Raw genomic sequence first — 16,924 nt, 5'->3', positions numbered from 1 at the left:
AAGGACTGTTCTTTCGTTAAGGGTACAAGAGTAGTAGGTATGTCTCCTACAAGAACTTCCAAATGAGCTCTGAAGATTTTAGGAATATAGGAAATTCAGTACCATTCAGGACATGTATATGTAAATACATACATGCGAGGTCTGTCTTTCTGCTTTAAAGACCATGCAAATAATAAATATAAATTATGAGAGGGCTCTGAAGGAAATGAATGGAAAGAAAATGTGCTTCAGGTAGAGTGGCCAGGCTTTTCTGAAGATGCACAGTTTATATGGAGGCCTGAAGAAAGAGCAGAGGAAGAAGGCCAGGTGGGGCAGAGCAGCCACAATCTGAGGCAGAAAGGGTCTGGCATGTCCTGAATTGAAAGAAGACAATCATGGTTGGGGTGTCATGACAAAGAAGGAGAGGCAGGGAAAGGTTCAGTGATGGAGACTTGGGTGCCATGTTAAGGAATTTGGATTTATATGAATGATAATTTGAATGAATGATAATTTATTAAAGGCTTTAAACAGAGGAGTGACATGATCCTAGATTTACAAATTGAAAGTCTAGATTTTCATACCATAATTCAGATAAGATACGCAGTTGAACAAACTGAGATTGTAAAAATTGTTCACCTTTATAAACTGAAGCAAGACAAATAGATCTTTGAAGACCAGAGATTAGTACAGGTTTCACTATAATTGGTCTGTCACACGATTGAATACTTGGACAAATTACTTCCCTTTAGATTCTGGTATTTACTGGCTGGGCAGACTTGGCAACTCCTTAAAAACCAAGCACCAGGAGTTGATTAGATTATTGGCATTTTATTTTACGATCTATAAAATCCACCCAACTAGCATCCAGGTGAAATTGTATGAATACAGATTACTTCCTGTGCACCTAATGAAAAACCTGGTATCTGCCTTGGATGGGGATAAAGTTTGCAAATCACCAAAAAATAATTAGAATTTTCCTTTTGAGACTGTATCTTCCATTGCATTTTTTTTTAAGCTAAATTTTTTTTAGCATTTTGGATTTCACTTTACCCAGTTCAATTGATATTTTTAATTTAATGATCGCCTACTGAGCTATGTGATGTTTTGTACCCCTGTAAATTAACCAAGCTGCCTGAGCCATCTGAGGCATTTGATAGTGTGGATATCCGGCTTTTCAATGTCATTATTTCCTCCCTTGTTATGAAGACCAGAAATCATCAGGCTCATAGCTGATGTGGATATATAATTTAAAGCAGTGAAGAAGACATACTTTACTTACTAAGGTTTATCTATTTTAGTTTAAGGGATCATCTTTTTTTGCTTTTCCTTCAAGATCACAACTTCTATGATCACTTGAGAACCATGATTTTTAAATTTTTTTGAATTTACTATTTTGTCTGTTGTCAAGATAAATTATGCACAAAGACTTTGGAAGAGCACAAATGATTTTTAATTTTTAATATTGACTGAGAAAGTTAACACAGTGGTTCTTAAACTTGGACCTGCATCAGAATTAAAATATACATTATTAAAAGGGCTTGTTAAAACATATGTTGCTAAGCCTCACTGCCTGAATTTCTGTTTCAGTAGGTCTTGAGTGTGGGGTCTGAGAATTAAATTTTCAGGTAATGCTGATGCTAGTGACCTGAGAATCACACGTAGAGAAGCACTTACCTGACATAATCTCCTTTCTCCTTGGCTTCACAAATGTTTCCTTTTTGTTGAATAGTAGTGATTTTTTTTAACACCTGTTTCTTAAGGTTGAATAATCTTCCTTTGCCACTAAAACCACTGGTTCACAAACTTCTGACTACATCTCAGTCAAAAAGCAGATTTGAAGGGGATTATGTGTATATCTCTTTGGCAGTAACAGATACTGGAAAACTATAGGTCAAAATATTTTGCACATACATTATTTACCATATAAAGTAGGGCAAATCAGAGAGCTTCACAACATAGCAAACTGGTTATGATGTTAAACCACCAGTAATCTTAGTTAAAAAAAAAAGGTTGGCAACAATTGGACACACGACCAATTCAAGACTACAGTGCTGGAAAAGATGGAGGGTCCCTCCCCAGAATTACGAGAATTGCCATGATGTGGGTTTCCAGCACAGTAAGAGCTTTGCAGGGTTACCAAATCTAGCCAGGCAGCCAGATTTCTTTGAATACTGAGTGTGACTCTTCAGCAGAACTTTGGTATTTCCCTAGTTCTGGTCCTCGAGCAAGACTATAGTACTTATAAATTCACTGTGGGTTGCTCGTTAGGATCCTTAGTTAAGCATTGTGAACTTTAGGGATGTGTATTATTACCTCTAAGGACTGTAGGCCAGAGACTATTATTTGAGAATTACTACATAAAGTAGTTACTACATTTTAGTAATTATACTGACTTACTAGGAAAAGAAAAAGTAGTTTGCTTTTTGTATCATCATACTTGATCTTAGCATTCACTGTAGACATTCCACATTTGGATTATTAAATCTCTGCTTTCCTTCCTCCAAAAAGTAAAGATGACCTCACTTTAAACTGACATTTTGGGCTTGGTTGGTGGTTTCAGTTAAGTAAAATAGAAGCAATGTAATTATATATTCTGTCGCATAGCTAGAAGATACTTTCTCTTTGAGAGTTGTATTTAAAATGTTGATTGTCTGAGGAAGCTCCAATTTGCTAATTCATTTCTGGAAGACCAAAAGTGATGTGGCTAAATCAGTTTTGCCTCAGCTCTTATTTGCCGTGTGCTTAAAGATTCTTAAAATTCCTCAGAGAGGACATATTAGTGAAATGGTACATTTTACTTTCCTAAAGGTGCACAATGGGGCTGGCTTTTGATTTTAATGCTGCTTTGCAAAACAACTCTAGCTGTAAACTAGAACTGTATTTTCATCTTCCTTAGAGTTCATTTTGATTTCAAAAGCAAGGTGATAAGAAAAAGGGCTAGTTCCCCTGGGCTCTTCAATAACCATCCGTAATTTAAAGATTAGTTTCTATCACATGATGATAGAAGTGTCTTCTCTTAACCAAACAGCTTCAACAGGTGTCTTAACAGGAATATTTATATAACCTCTTAGAAAGTTCACCTCACCCTCTGGACCTGAGTTTCTCCTGTAAAACGATGAGGAAGGATAAGATGGCCTTATGATGCCCTGTAGCTCTACAGCTTCCTAAGTGGGTGTCGTGGTGTCCATTCAGCTATCATTTATCCATTAGCAGTGCTCTAGGTACATGAATCTTTATTTTCTGCTTTTAACATTGCACTGCTAGAAAGAACTAGGAGATCATCAAGCACCTCTACCTCCTTTTCCAGCTGGTTACACTGAGGCCCAGCCTCAAGACCCAGCACTGTTATGCTGCTCTGGCCTGTAGTGAGGCATATCAGCCACTTCTACACTTCTTACTTACCCTTGTGCATCGGAGTTGTACTTTTGACTATAATTTTTAACTTGTCCAAACGTTTAGAAATCCTCTAAACAGTCCCGGAAATCTCCAGGAGATGAAGATGACAAGGACTGCAAAGAAGAGGAAAACAAAAGCAGCTCTGAGGGTGGAGATGCTGGCAATGACACAAGGAACACGACTTCAGACTTGCAGAAAACCAGTGAAGGGGTAAGGAGGGCACGTGATCTCCCTCACCTTCTAGCCTAGACGCCACTGTGCTCCTGGGCATGAGACAGTACACCCTGTCCTCGTAGACGGAGAGACGGTCACAGCCTCACGGGAAGACCCACCACAGCTCCTGGTGAACAAGGAGCCACTTAGTGTCCAAGAACACCTGAGAGCCAGGGCGGGGATGCGGGGAGTATACCTCCCTCTCAGTTTGGAACTCTATGAACACGTTTATTCTTTTTTAAACTAACTTCAACTTGAGAGTCTTTTAAAAAGTAAGGTGTGAAATAGTGAAATTATGAAATGCCATCTCAGAAATCTACAGTTGCAGTTCCTTTATTATGAGATGAATGGCGTGTTCAAAATAGGGGATTTCATACAGCAGCTTCTTTACTTGAAGCAGTTTGTACTTTAATGTACCCATGGAGACTTTAAATATTTAAGTATTCCAGCAAAATGTGAAGACTGGTATTTAAAGTACAGAAGGGGAAGACTTGTCCACTGTGAATTTTGTTAACTCTATTTTAAAGTATAGTTGACAGTTGACATACAATATTGTATTAGTTTCAGGCATTCAGGCACACATCAGTGAATCCACATTTACAGACATTACTGAATATTCCCTGTGATTGTCTGGTTCCAGACCTTCATGATACAGTTACTGCCGTGTTCTTGACTCTGTTCCCTGCTCTGCACTTGACATCCTTGTGGCTCACATGTCGTATAACTGGGAGGCTTTGCCTCTCCATCCCCTGCCACTGGTTCCCCCATTTCGCCCACCCCTCAACCCCTCCCTCTGGTGGTAACCACAGTCTGTCTCCTATATCTGGGACTCAGTGTTTTGTTGTGTTTGTTTTGTTTTGTTTTGTTTTGTTTTGTTTTGTTTTGTTTTGTTTTAGATCCCACATAAGAATGAAATCATGTGTTTTTTGTCTTCTCTGCCTGACTTCTCTCACTCAGTATAATGCCCTCTAGGTCCATCCATGTTATGACACATGGTGAGATCTCATTCTTTTTTACAGCTGAGTAATATTCCACTGTATATAGATACACCACATCTTTATCCATTCATCTATCGATGGACACTTGTGTGGTTTACATATCTTGGCTATTGTAAATAATGTTTCAGTGAACATAAGGATGAATCTATCTCTTTAAATTGGTGTTTTCATTTTCTTCAGATAAATACCCAGAAGTGGAAATGCTAACTTTTTAAGGAACCTCCATACTATTTTCCACAGTGGCTATACCAGTTTATATTCCCACCAATAGTGCCCAAGGGTTCCTTTTCTCCACATCCTCACCAGCACTTGTTACTTAACCTTTTTGATTCTAGCTATTCTGACAGATGCTAGATGATCTCTCATTGTGGTTTTGATTTGCATTTTTCCCTGATGATGAGGGGTGTTGAGCCTCTTTTCATGTGTCTATTGGCCATCTGGCTATCTTTGATCTTAACTTTTGTTAACCTCTATTAACTTAAAAGTGTTAGTGAAGGCACATTTTGCCCTTGGTCATTTCCTGTTAGTCTTTTCTAATTGGATAGTGGTAATCATTTTGAAACAGTAATCCACAAAATACATTATTACTGTTCTGTGAGATTCTGGTTTCAGCTGAGTTCTTAACTATGCTTGTCAGTACTGTTTACTTCTCAACTCCTCCTTCATGCAGTTATCCAAAATTACTCCCCAGTTGTTCTCTTATCCCTCTTAGCCACTCAGCTTTACTCCGTCCCCTGCATACCTTTCTTCTCTTGACCTCTTTGCAGTAAAGAGCCCTCTATCGTTACCTTTGCCAGTAGCCCTCCCAGGAACAGGCTTGCTAACAGTCACCAAAGCCTTGAGTACCTGACTGGTTTGAGTTTCTTTTTATCCCACCTGCTATCTTTATCCCAGGTGGCTTCAATATGGAGACAGCAAAACCCTCACAATTTGTCTCCCTTTATACTTCTATCTGTAATTTCTATGACAGAGGAAGAGATAGTCTACACCTGTACTGCTCAGCATGTGATCTGTGGGCAAGTAGCAGCAGTATCACCTGTGAGCTTGTTAGAGATGCAGAGTCCCAGGCCTGACCCCAGACCTTCTAAAACCTATTTTAGTTAAAATAGATTCATGCACAGGTCACTCGTGCACATTAAGGTCTGAGAAGCATTATTCTGCACTTTTCTGTTGCCAGGGTCCAGAGTACAGTCTCTTCCTCCTCTCCAAGGCCTCACCTTCTCTGTGGTTTCCTGTCATCCTGGACCTTTATCTTCTTTCTCCATCTGCCCAGAAACCGTGTTAGGCCTCCTTCCCTCATATATCCTACTCTTTTCACTTTTCTCTTCATCTCTCAACTTCCTTTTTTTTTTTTTTAAGATTTTATTTATTTATTTATTCATGAGAGACAGAGAGAAAGGGAGAGACACAGCAGAGGGAGAAGCAGGCTCCATACAGGGAGCCCAATGTGGGACTTGATCCACTTGATCCCGGAACTCCAGGATCATCATGCCCCGAGCCAAAGGCAGATGCTCAACCACTGAGCCACCCAGGTGTCCCATCTTTAAACTTCCTGAAGGAGTTCTCTTCCCTCCTGTGTCCACTCCCTCACCTACTCATGCCTTACTTAATCGCAATCATGTTGCTTCTTCACCATTTCATGGAAACTGCTCTTGTAAAGGTCCGTGGTGATCCTCTCATTGCCAAACCCAGGGTTGTCTGTCTTTATTTTACCTGTGGAGCATTTAATGCCATTAGCCAACTTCCCCTCCTGACTTTGCCTCCAGGTCACCAGTCACTTCTGCTTCTGCATCCATTTCCTTTTCATTCTATTTCTAGAGCTCCTTCCTTCAATCTGTCTTGGCATACTGCTATTCTAGAAGCTTCTCCTGTGTCCAGCTTATCCACTCTCATGGTTTCAACTATTATATATTATTGATGACTTACCATTCTGTATCGCCTGCATTGTAGACCCATTTTTCTAACAGTTAATGAAACCATTTCTACTTGAATATCTTGAAAGCACTTCAGAAAATACTTGCTGTTAGAAGTAGCAACAGTAGCAGACTCAGTAGTAATGGCTAACATCTTTACTCTGTGCCATATATTGGGCTAAATGTTGTCTGTGCACTATCTCATTTAATCCCCATACAAATTCCAGGATAGAGATGGAGGGATAATCTATATCTATTATAGATATATATCTATATTTATATATCTAAATTTATATTATCTATATTTATATATCTATAAAATAATACCTGGGGAAGCTGAGGATGGAAAGCTTGGCCCAGGGTCACATAGCTGGTAGGAGCCTGAATGTAAAGCAGGAGCCTGAGATCCATTCATTTATTCATTCAGTCATTCATTTAAATTAAAGTATAGCTGACACACAATGTTACCTTAGTTTGGAGTGTACAATACCATGATTTGACCAGTGTAGACTTATGCCGTGCTCACCACGAGTGTAACTACTACCTGTCACCACACAATGCTATTGCAACACTATTCACTATAGTCCCTCTGCTGTACCTTGTTCCATGACTTATTCATTCCATAACTGGAAGCCTGGGCCTCCCGTTCCCCTTTACTCATTTTGCCTATCTCCTAACCATCCTCCTTGAGTCAGCCATCAGTTCTCTGTGCTTATGGGTCTGACTTTGTTTTGTTTTGTTTTAAAGATTTTATTTATCTATTCATGAGAAACACAGAGAGAGAGGCAAAGACATAGGCAGAGAGAGGAGCAGGCTCCATGCAGGGAGCCCGATGGGACTCGATCCCAGGACTGTGGGATCACTCCCTGAGCCGAAGGCAGACACCCAACTGCTAAGCCACCCAGGCGTCCCAGATTTTGTTTAGATTCCACATATAAGTGAAATCATATGGTATTTGTCTTTCTCTGTCTGACTTAATTCACTCAGCAGAATAGGCACTAAGTCCATCCATGTTATCACAGATGGCAAGATCTCATTTTTTTATGGCTAGTAATATTCCATTGTGTATGTATATCCACTGTATCTTACTGAACTGTTCATCTATCAGTGGACTCTTAGTTTGCTTCCACAACTTGGCTATTGTAATGCTGCAGTATATACAAAAGTTCATATATCTGTTTTTTAAGATTTATTTGAGAGAGAGAGTGCATGAGCCAGGTTTGGGGGTACAGGAGAGAACAAAAGAATTTTCAAGCACACTCTCCCTGCTGAATGCAGAGCCTGATGTGAGACTTGATCCTAGGACCCTGAGATCATGACCTGAGCCAAAATCAAGAGTCAGCTGTTTAACCATCTGAGCCACTCAGGCACTCCCATATATCTTTTTGACTATTCATTTTCTTTGGGTAAATGCCCAGTAGTAGAATTACTGGATCATCTAGCAGTTCTACTATTAATTTTGGGGGGAACTTCAGGGCTGCATCAATTTACATTCTCATCAGCAGTGCATGAGGGTTCTTTTTCCTCCACATTTTTTTGCCAATACCTATTGTTTCTTGTCCTTTTGATGTTAGTCATTCTGACCAGTCTGAGGTTATCTCATTTGCATTTCCCTGATGACTCATGATGCTGAACTTTTTTTCATGTGTCTGTTGACCACATGTCTGTCTCTTGCATGTCTTCCTTGGAAAAATGTCTATTCAGGTCCTCTGCCCCTTTTTTTTTTTTTTTTTTTTTTTTTTTTTTTATTCATGAGAGAAAGAGAGAGAGGCAGAGACAACAGGCAGAGGGAGAAGCAGGCTCCATGCAGGAAGCCCGACATGGGACCCGATCCCGGGACTCCAGGATCACACCCTGGGCCAAAGGCAGTGCTAAACCGCCAAGCCACCTGGGCTGCCCCTCTGCCCATTTTTTAATAGGAGTATTTGTTTTTTTGGTTTGAGTTGTAGGAGATACATATATAATATTAATCCCTGGGTTAATTAATATTAACACCTAGGTAGTTCAGCAGTTGAGCATCTGCCTTTGGCTCAGGGTGTGATCCTGGAGTCCCAGGATCGAGTCCCACATCAGGCTCCCTGCATGGAGCCTGCCTCTCCCTCAGCCTGTGTTTCTGCGCCTCTCTCTCTCTCTCTCTCTCTCTGTTTCTCATGAATAAATAAAATCTTTTTTAAAAAAGCATATTAACCCCTTATCAGATATATCATTTGCAGATACCTTCTCCCATTCTATAGGTTACCTTCTTACTTTGTTGATGGTTTCCTTTCCTGTACAAAAAGCTTTTTATTTTGGTGAAGTGTTAGTTTATTTTTGCTTTTGTTTCCTTCTCCTAAGGAGACACATCTAGAAAAATGTTGCTAAGCCTGATGTTCAAGATGACTGCTTATGTTTTCTTTTTAGAGTTTTATGGTTTCGGGGCAGCCCCAGTGGTGCAGCGGTTTAGCACCGCCTGCAGCCCAGGGCGTGATCCTGGAGACCCTGGATCGAGTCCCATGTCAGGCTCTCTGCATAGTGCCTGCTTCTCTCTCTGCCTGTGTCTGCGCCTCTCTCTCTCTCTCTCTCTCTCTCTCTCTCTCTGTGTCTTTATGAATAAATAAATAAAGTCTTTAAAAAAAATTTTTTTTAAAAGAGTTTTATGCTTTCGGGTCTCACATTTAGGTCTTTAATCCATTTTGAGTTTATTTTTGTGTACAGTGTAAGAATGTGGTCCACTTTCATTTTTGTGCATGTAGCCACTCAGTTTTCCCAGCAACATTTATTGAGACTGTCTTTTCCCTGTTGTATATTCATGCCTCCTTTGTCAAAGATTAACTGACTATATAAGTATGGGTTGATTTTTGGGCTTCCTATTCTGGTCCATTGATAGATTAGATAGAGATAGATAGATGATAGATAGATGATAGATAGATAGATAGATAGATAGATAGATAGATAGATAGATAGATAGAGTGTGTGCGCGTGTGCACGTACATGTGCGCTAGTACCATACTCTTTGATTACTGTAGCTTTGTAGTATGTCTTGAAGTCTGGGATTGTGATACCTCCAGCTTTGTTGTTCTTTCTCGAGATTACTTTGGCTGTGTGTTATCTTTTGTGGTTCTATACAAATTTTAGTATTTATTTGTTCTAGTTCTGTGAAAAATGCTTTGGTATTTTGATAGGAATTGCATTGCATTTGTGGATTGCTTTGGGTAGTGTGGATATTTTGAGAATATTTGTTCTTCCAGTCCATGAACACAGAATATCTTTCCATTTGTTTGTGTTATCTTCAGTTTCTTTCATCAGTGTTTCATTGTTTGCATAGTACAGGTCTGTCATGAACTTGGTTAAGTTTATTCTTAGCTATTTTATTCTTTCTGGTGTCTTTATAAAAGGGATTATTTTCTAAATTTCTTTCTGCTATTTTGTTATTAGTTTGTAGAAACAACAGATTTCTATATATTAATTTTGTATCTTACAACTCTACTGAACTCATTTATTCTACTAGTTTTTTGGTGGAATCTTTAGGGTTTTGTCTGTTGTATTATATCATCTGCAGATAGTGACACATTTACTTCTTACCAGTTTAGAAGGCTTTTTTTTTTTTTTTTGTCCAATTGCTATGGCTAGGACATTAGTACCACATTAAGTAAAAGAGGCAAGAATGGACATCCTTGTCTCATTCCTGATCTTAGAGAAACATTATTATGTATTATATTAGCTATGAGTTTTTCATATGTGGCCTTCGTTATGTTGAGGTATGTTCCCTTTAGACCCACTCTGTTGAAAGTCTGATCTTTTATTTTTTTTTTTATCTTTTATTTTTAACCCATTTTTAATGGTATATTTGTCCTATACAAAAGAATATATATGTAATATAAATATAAAATAATAAACATTATTCTAATGAATACCAGTGACCCTACCACTCAACCTGAAAACTAAAGCAGAGTAACTTGTATCTAATTAGATATTCTTCTCTTGTCTCATCTTCCTCCTCCCCAGAAATAACCACTAGTATTGTTATTATTTCCTTTCATTTTCAAAATTTTAGCTCATATATAACATACAGTTATATAATACTTAAATAATATATTGTTTAGTTTTGCTTATTTTGAGCTTTTTAAACAATGGTTACATTCACTTACTAGTGTGCTTCCAGCAGTCTCTCACAGCTGTGCACAGAGTTGCTTGTTCGCTCTCCATTGCTGTGTAAGACCCAACCTTATGAATACACCACACTATTATTTAGTCTCCTCTTGATGGGCATGTTGCTTGTTTCCAGCTTTCTGCAATCATGAACTGCATTGTTGTGAACACCCTCCTGTGTGCCTCCTTATACACATATACAAGAGGTTCTCTAGGGATGTAAACGAGAAATGGACATGCCAACTTATGAGCTCATGGTTTTTAACTTTGTGAGATAATGCCAAATTAAATCCCTAGGTATCTGGGCCAGTTCACTCTCCCACCACCATCAAGGTATGGATTCCCTGTGGCTGACATGTCACTGTCAGACTTGAAATTTTTGCCTTTAATAGAGAGTAAGTTATAGTCTTAATTTGTAGTTCTTTGATTAATAGGGTGAGCTTCTTTTCACATGTTTATCGACCACCCATGTTTCTTCTTCTGTGTAGTGCTTGATTTTGTATTTTTGCCCATTTTCCTATTGGATTTTTGGGGTTACTGATTTGTAGGACTCCTTTACATATTCTGGATTCTAAGTAGAATGGTTGGTCATGTACATGGTACATGTCTTTTCCACATTTGTGGCTTGTCTGATTTTTTTTTTTTTTTATGATTCCTTTTGGTGAATGGACTTTCTCTATTGTCTCAAACTTTTCTTTTAATGGTTAGTATTCTTTTATCTATCCCTTTTCCAAGATCAGAAAGACACTCTCCTGTACTTCCTTTTTAAATCTCTGTTAACATTTTAGTGTTTGATCCATCTGGAATTGATTTTGGGGTATAGTATGAGGTAGAATCCTGTTGCCTTTTTTCCCCAGAGCACAACCATGGGAACCAGCACCATTTATTAAATTGCCCCTCCTTTCCTCTCTGACCTGCAGTGTCATCTGTCATAGCCATGGCTCACTCTCTGGGTTCTCTGTTATGTTCCCTTGGTCAGTACCATACTTTTCCTAGTTATAGAAGCTGTATAATGAGTCCCAGTGTCTTGTAGGGCTAGTAGACTAATCGTAAACTTCTTTTCAAATACTTAATCATCATGGGCCAAGATAGAAAGTCAGTGTGCTAGTAAGAATGATTCAAATGAGGAATGATCACAAAATGATAATGTAGGAAAGAATTGCCAGAGCAGTGCTCTTCAGAAGACAAGGAGGCATAAGATCCAGAGCACATCTAGAGGGATTACTGAAGCAGGAGAGAAGGCAGGTACGTGGGTACTCAGGGCGAGAGCTTGTAAAAGTTCTCATCTGATTGCTTCTGTTTTCTTTGGAAGCAAGATCAGCATTTGAGTGTGATAACGGGAAGAAGTGTTAGAAGTTTTGAGGGATAGGAAATGGGACAAAGTAGTCACTTAGAAGAAGAGAAGAGTGAATAGAGTTGGGGAATGAAGTGGAGTTGCCAAGCAACACTTGAGGTTAGTGGTCATGATTTAGTGAAAACTGTCGAAGGAACAGGGGTGTGGTTCTCTCCAGGCTTATTCAACTGTGCAGCCTCAGAAAGGCAGAGAACTGAGTGTGACTAGAATTGGAGTTTGCTCAGAGAGTAGAGTGAAGGAGGAGAGAGGCACAAAATGGATTTTGTGCAAGGAAGAGAGCAGTGACCGTGATGGATCACTGAACTCGAAATATGTTTGGAAGGAAAAAGAAAGGCCTGAAGAAGGGAATGGGTCAACAGATTTTTAATATCAAAGAATGATTTAGAGGTTGAGTCCAAGCTAAACAGAGAGAGCTGGAGACCTAAGTGGTGGTGGAAGAGTGAAATGTTTAATCAAATTATGGAAGAGCTGTGGTGTCTGTTGCTGACCTTCAGGTAGGATGGTTCACTGTGTGAGCACCATTTAAGGCAAGTTCCCTGGATTCCTGCTTGTAAAATTCCAAACAGCCCCCTACCTAATTCTTAGGACAGCCTGACATGCTCCCATAATTTGCCCTCCAAAACAGTGACTTAAAAACCATGTTTGCAAATACAGTTGTTCCCCCCCCTTATCTGCAGGAGATGCATTCCCAGACTCCCAGAGTATGCCTGAAACCATGGATAGTACAAACCCCATATATGTGTTTTTATATGTACAGACCTATGATAAAGCTTAAGTTAGGCACAGTAAGAAGTTACCAATAGCTCATAATAAAACAGAACAGTTATAACAATATTCTGTAACAGAAGTTAAGTGAAGGTGACTCTCAAAATACCTTCCTGTGCAGTTCTCACCCTTCTTGCTGTGATTGATGAAGGGAGATGACAGAATGCCTACAGGTGAGATGAAGTGAGGGGGATGCGGTAGCCCTGTGACATAAGCTACTGTTGACCTTCTGATGGAAGGAAAGTCAGAAGGAAGAACATCTGCTTCCCAATCACAGTTGACCAAGAAAGTGAAATTGCGAGTCTGTGAAGGACTCCTGTACCCCAGGGGTTGGGAATCACTTGCCTAACAAATAACCATGGGAGGATGAGTGACTGAGGTAGTATGGAGGACAAGATCCGGGAGGAGAGAAAGTCAAGGGACTGAGAGGTCAGAGTTTTAGAAAGACAATTTACATGGAGAGACATCTCAGTGGTTATGATATTGAATGACAGTGGACCAGGGCTGAAATCTTTAAAGACTAAAGAGTAACTAACCCAGGGGATCTGGAAGTCACAGCACTTGGGGGCAGGGGGTAGCAACTCAAAGGTCTGAGGTTCAAAACTTGGGAGGATTGGGTGGTTGGGAGAGAGCACAGGAGAGAGGAGAAGCAGCTTAGAAACAGCAGTGAAGATCAGGAAGGACACTTTCCTCACCTCCAGGCCAGTAGATACAAGAGCTGTGGCAGAAGAAAGAGCATGTGAGGGTGGCAGGAGAACCAGCAGCACAGTCCCCAAGGAGAACCGGCTTTCCTTTAGAACAAATTAGGGGGCAGAATATATGAGAAATGCAAGTTGGGGATAGGGGAGATTTGCTAGTAGCTGACTGATTTCCAAAGGGTCTAGTGGAAGAGCTAAAGGAATCTGGGTGAGGAGAGTTTAAGAGATGAGGTCCTAAACCAGCATGTACAAAGCTGATTGGGGATGAGAGTCTAGGAAGTGACAGATGCTTAGAGCCCATATGTGGTAACTGAAATAAGTAGAAGGCCATAAGGATAAAAAGGCCATCTCGAGGCAAATGATATCAAAGTTATGAGTATTGGGAAGGGAAGGAGAAGAGAGGTTCTTACAAGGAACCCACAGAGTTCTGGGGCCCCCTTTACTTTCAGAGTCTCTCTGATGACATCCTCACTCCTAACCATGGAAGCATGAGGCAGAAAAGGACAGGCTTCAGAACATTGGAGCTTCCCTTCTCCATTCATGGGGCTATGAAGTAGAGGTTACTAATCTTTACAAGTATACCGTGCACTGTTGGCTTGAGCCTGCTGTGTTGTTTATTGCCATGTAACAAATTACCTCAAGACATAGTGGCTTAAAACAGCATTTATTATCTGGCATTTTCCATGGATCAAGAATCCAGACAGGCATAACTTGTTGAGTTCTCTATCTTTGCCTCTCCAAAACCTGCGATTACTGTGTTAGCAGGGGCTCCAATCATTTTGAGGTTCGGCTAGGGGCACTCTTCCAAGCTCACTCAGTAGTTGTTGGCAGGATTTAATTCATTAACTTTGGCCAGAGGCCCCATAGGTTCCTTGACACATTAACCTCTCCATAAGGCAGCTGATGGCATGGCAGCTAGCTTCATCAGCAAGAGATAAGAGTGCTAGCAAGACAAAAGCTAGTCCTTCATAATCTAATCTCAGAAGTGACATTCCCATCACTTTTTCCTCATCCTATTCATTAGAAGCAAGTCACAAGTCCTGCTCACCCTCCAGGGGAGGGCATTACACAAGGGTATGGATACCTGGAGGCAGGGATAGTTGGAGACCATGTCAGAAAGTTGCCCATCCCTGGGGCTGGACTCAAGTCCCCAAATCACAAGGCCACACATAATAACAGGGAGGAGCAGAGGAGAGAATAAAAACTGGGAGGACTGCCACTATGTTCGCTATAACTGCTAACCAGTGTCCGTGCTTTTATTCTTCTGATGCTGACCTATTTTCTTTCTGTAGAATGGGCTACATTCTTCTGTCTCCCCATCCTCAAGATCAAGTCCAGACTCCTTCCTTCAACATGCACAGCCTCACTTCTCACCACGTACTCATTCCTTCTAAGCCAGTGGTTCATCAGACTTCTTGGTCTCAGCACCCGTTTAATACTCTTATAATATTGAGGGCCCTAAAAAGCTTTTTTTAAACCTTTGGATATTTATTTAATTAGGAATAAAAACTAAAAAAAAAAAAAAAAAAAAAGGAATAAAAACTAATTTTAAAATATTTATTAATTTGTTGTAAAATAATATTCATTACCTAACATAACACATTTTTATGAAAAATAACTACATTTTTCAAAAAGTGCTTTGTTTTGGAAAAATTACATTGTTTTACATTTTACTTATTTTTTAAAGCTTTTATTTCATTTTTTTATCTCTACGCCCAACATGGGTCTCGAACTCACAACTCTGAGATCAAAGAGTCAAACACTACCGAAAGACAGCCAGGCGCCCCATATTGCTTTGCATTTTAAAAAATTTATTTCAAAAAAAAAAATTTTCTTTCAGAGCACCTGGGTGGCTTAGTGGTGAAGCATCTGCCTTTAGCTCAGGTCATGATCCCAGGGTCCTGGGTTCAGGCCCCCCCCTCCAGATCCCTGCTCACAGGAAGCCTGCTTCTCCCTCTCTTCCCCACTTGTGCTCTCTCTCTCTCTCAAATAAATAAAATCTTTAAAAATAAAAATAAAATAATTTCTTTTATCAGGGTTCTCATATCTGCTTCTTTATTCAGTCTCTTGCAATATGTGTTTTGGTTGAGGTATATGAAGAAAATGTGGCCTCAACACAGATATGTAATTGGGAAGTGAGAATAGTAGTATTTTAATAGTTTCTTCAGATCATCACAAATGTTCTTCTTTGATATTACACCAAATATATAAGTGGTAGTTTCTTAAAGGTTAGTTGCAATGTGGATTCTGAACTTTCTGTATTCTGTTAAAGTCCATTGAACTGTCTGGCACTTTGATTAGCTTTTACCCATTTGGAAAATATTGGTTCTCATTTGAATCTTCCAATTATTTCATTACAAAGTATTTTTAATCACATTTTTAAATATCAGGTGTATCTTGTCAGAAAAATCCTTATTGACAAGTTTTGATTACGTTTTCCAGAATTCTAAGTTTTATTTAAAAGCTCAAACTTTGTCATTGGCAGCAAATACTACCAGTTGTCTTCCTTGATATAATAGCCTCATTTCATTTATTTTTGAGAAAGTGTCTGAATAACCATAGTTTATCTGTCATTGTTTTTTCAAGTGGCAATGGCAGTCCATGAAAAGATCCTATGACTTACATGGTCTCAAAACTTCTGCTGCATTCTGGGTATCCTTCAGCTTTGCGTCCACCCACAGCCTCTTAATGTGCCTTGCATTCACATGCCTCAGAAGCGAATCTCATTGGATTAGTCCACCATTATCTGATAAGAGAGTGGCATGGGTGGTGTGGCTCAGAGCATGGCAGCCAGCACATAAAGAACCACTTCTGGTTGCTGACTTGGAGGAGACCTCGGGTCTAGTAAATACTTCAAGCCCCATGTCCAGGATATATATCATTATGAACTAGCAAGATATTTTTTGATGCAGGCATGCAAATAGAGTGATTATGGTATGACAAGTTAAAAAAATGGATTTATAATTTGCTTTTTATAAGCACCCACTTAACAAGTACCTTATTAAAAGACCAAAAAAAAAAACCCCACCCATGTCCTTAAAGTTGTCATCACATTCTAGTACCACCTTTACTTTATTTGGATCATTAATTATATTCTGAGGCTGCATGGGACGGTCTTCCCAAAAATATTCTTCAATACAGTTTGAGTAGTTGTTACTATGAATTTTCTACCAATGTAAATATAGATTTTATTGCCTTTCACATTGATATTAATAAAAAGACACTTAAATAAATTTCTTTGAATAACAATTTTTCATTGCTTTAAATGGCTATCTTCCTCCTTCACAGGGGAGGAGAATCCCCTAAGTCAGTGGGTATAATCATATCTAATAAATAATTAGGAGTCACTAGTCACTGCATGTTGTAGGTTCACAGATTTTAAACATGATTTTTATTTATTTTTTTAATTTACTTTCTCATTCTGGTAGGAACAGAGCACACTGTAAGAGAAATGTATTTCTGCTATCTTGAGGTTTCCTT

At 39.3% G+C, this 16,924-nt stretch overlaps 2 protein-coding genes across 5 annotated transcripts in view; one reads left to right on the top strand and one right to left on the bottom strand.

Moving 5' to 3' along the window:
- The window catches only part of TM6SF1 (transmembrane 6 superfamily member 1), a 59,714-nt gene that overhangs the window by 11,612 nt on the left and 31,178 nt on the right, over window positions 1–16,924 (bottom strand). The window contains exon 11 of one of the 4 annotated variants that reach the window (XM_072801460.1): window positions 9,889–10,838. The exons of 2 other annotated variants lie outside the window; for them this stretch is intronic. The gene's annotated coding sequence lies outside the window, so the exon portion shown is untranslated. Of the gene's footprint in view, window positions 1–9,888; window positions 10,839–11,329; window positions 16,191–16,924 lie in introns of those variants that run through there. One more of the 4 variants, XM_072801443.1, reaches the window with a different exon arrangement.
- The window catches only part of HDGFL3 (HDGF like 3), an 81,105-nt gene that overhangs the window by 58,536 nt on the left and 5,645 nt on the right, over window positions 1–16,924 (top strand). The window contains exon 5 of the mRNA XM_072801502.1: window positions 3,439–3,585. Within this exon, the coding sequence (XP_072657603.1) occupies window positions 3,439–3,585 (147 nt within the window). The remainder of the gene's footprint in view (window positions 1–3,438; window positions 3,586–16,924) is intronic.

Source organism: Canis lupus, chromosome 2, assembly GCF_048164855.1.
Source record: "Canis lupus baileyi chromosome 2, mCanLup2.hap1, whole genome shotgun sequence".
Classification (NCBI taxonomy): Eukaryota; Metazoa; Chordata; class Mammalia; order Carnivora; family Canidae; genus Canis; species Canis lupus.
This window is presented reverse-complemented; position numbering and strand designations above follow the sequence as displayed.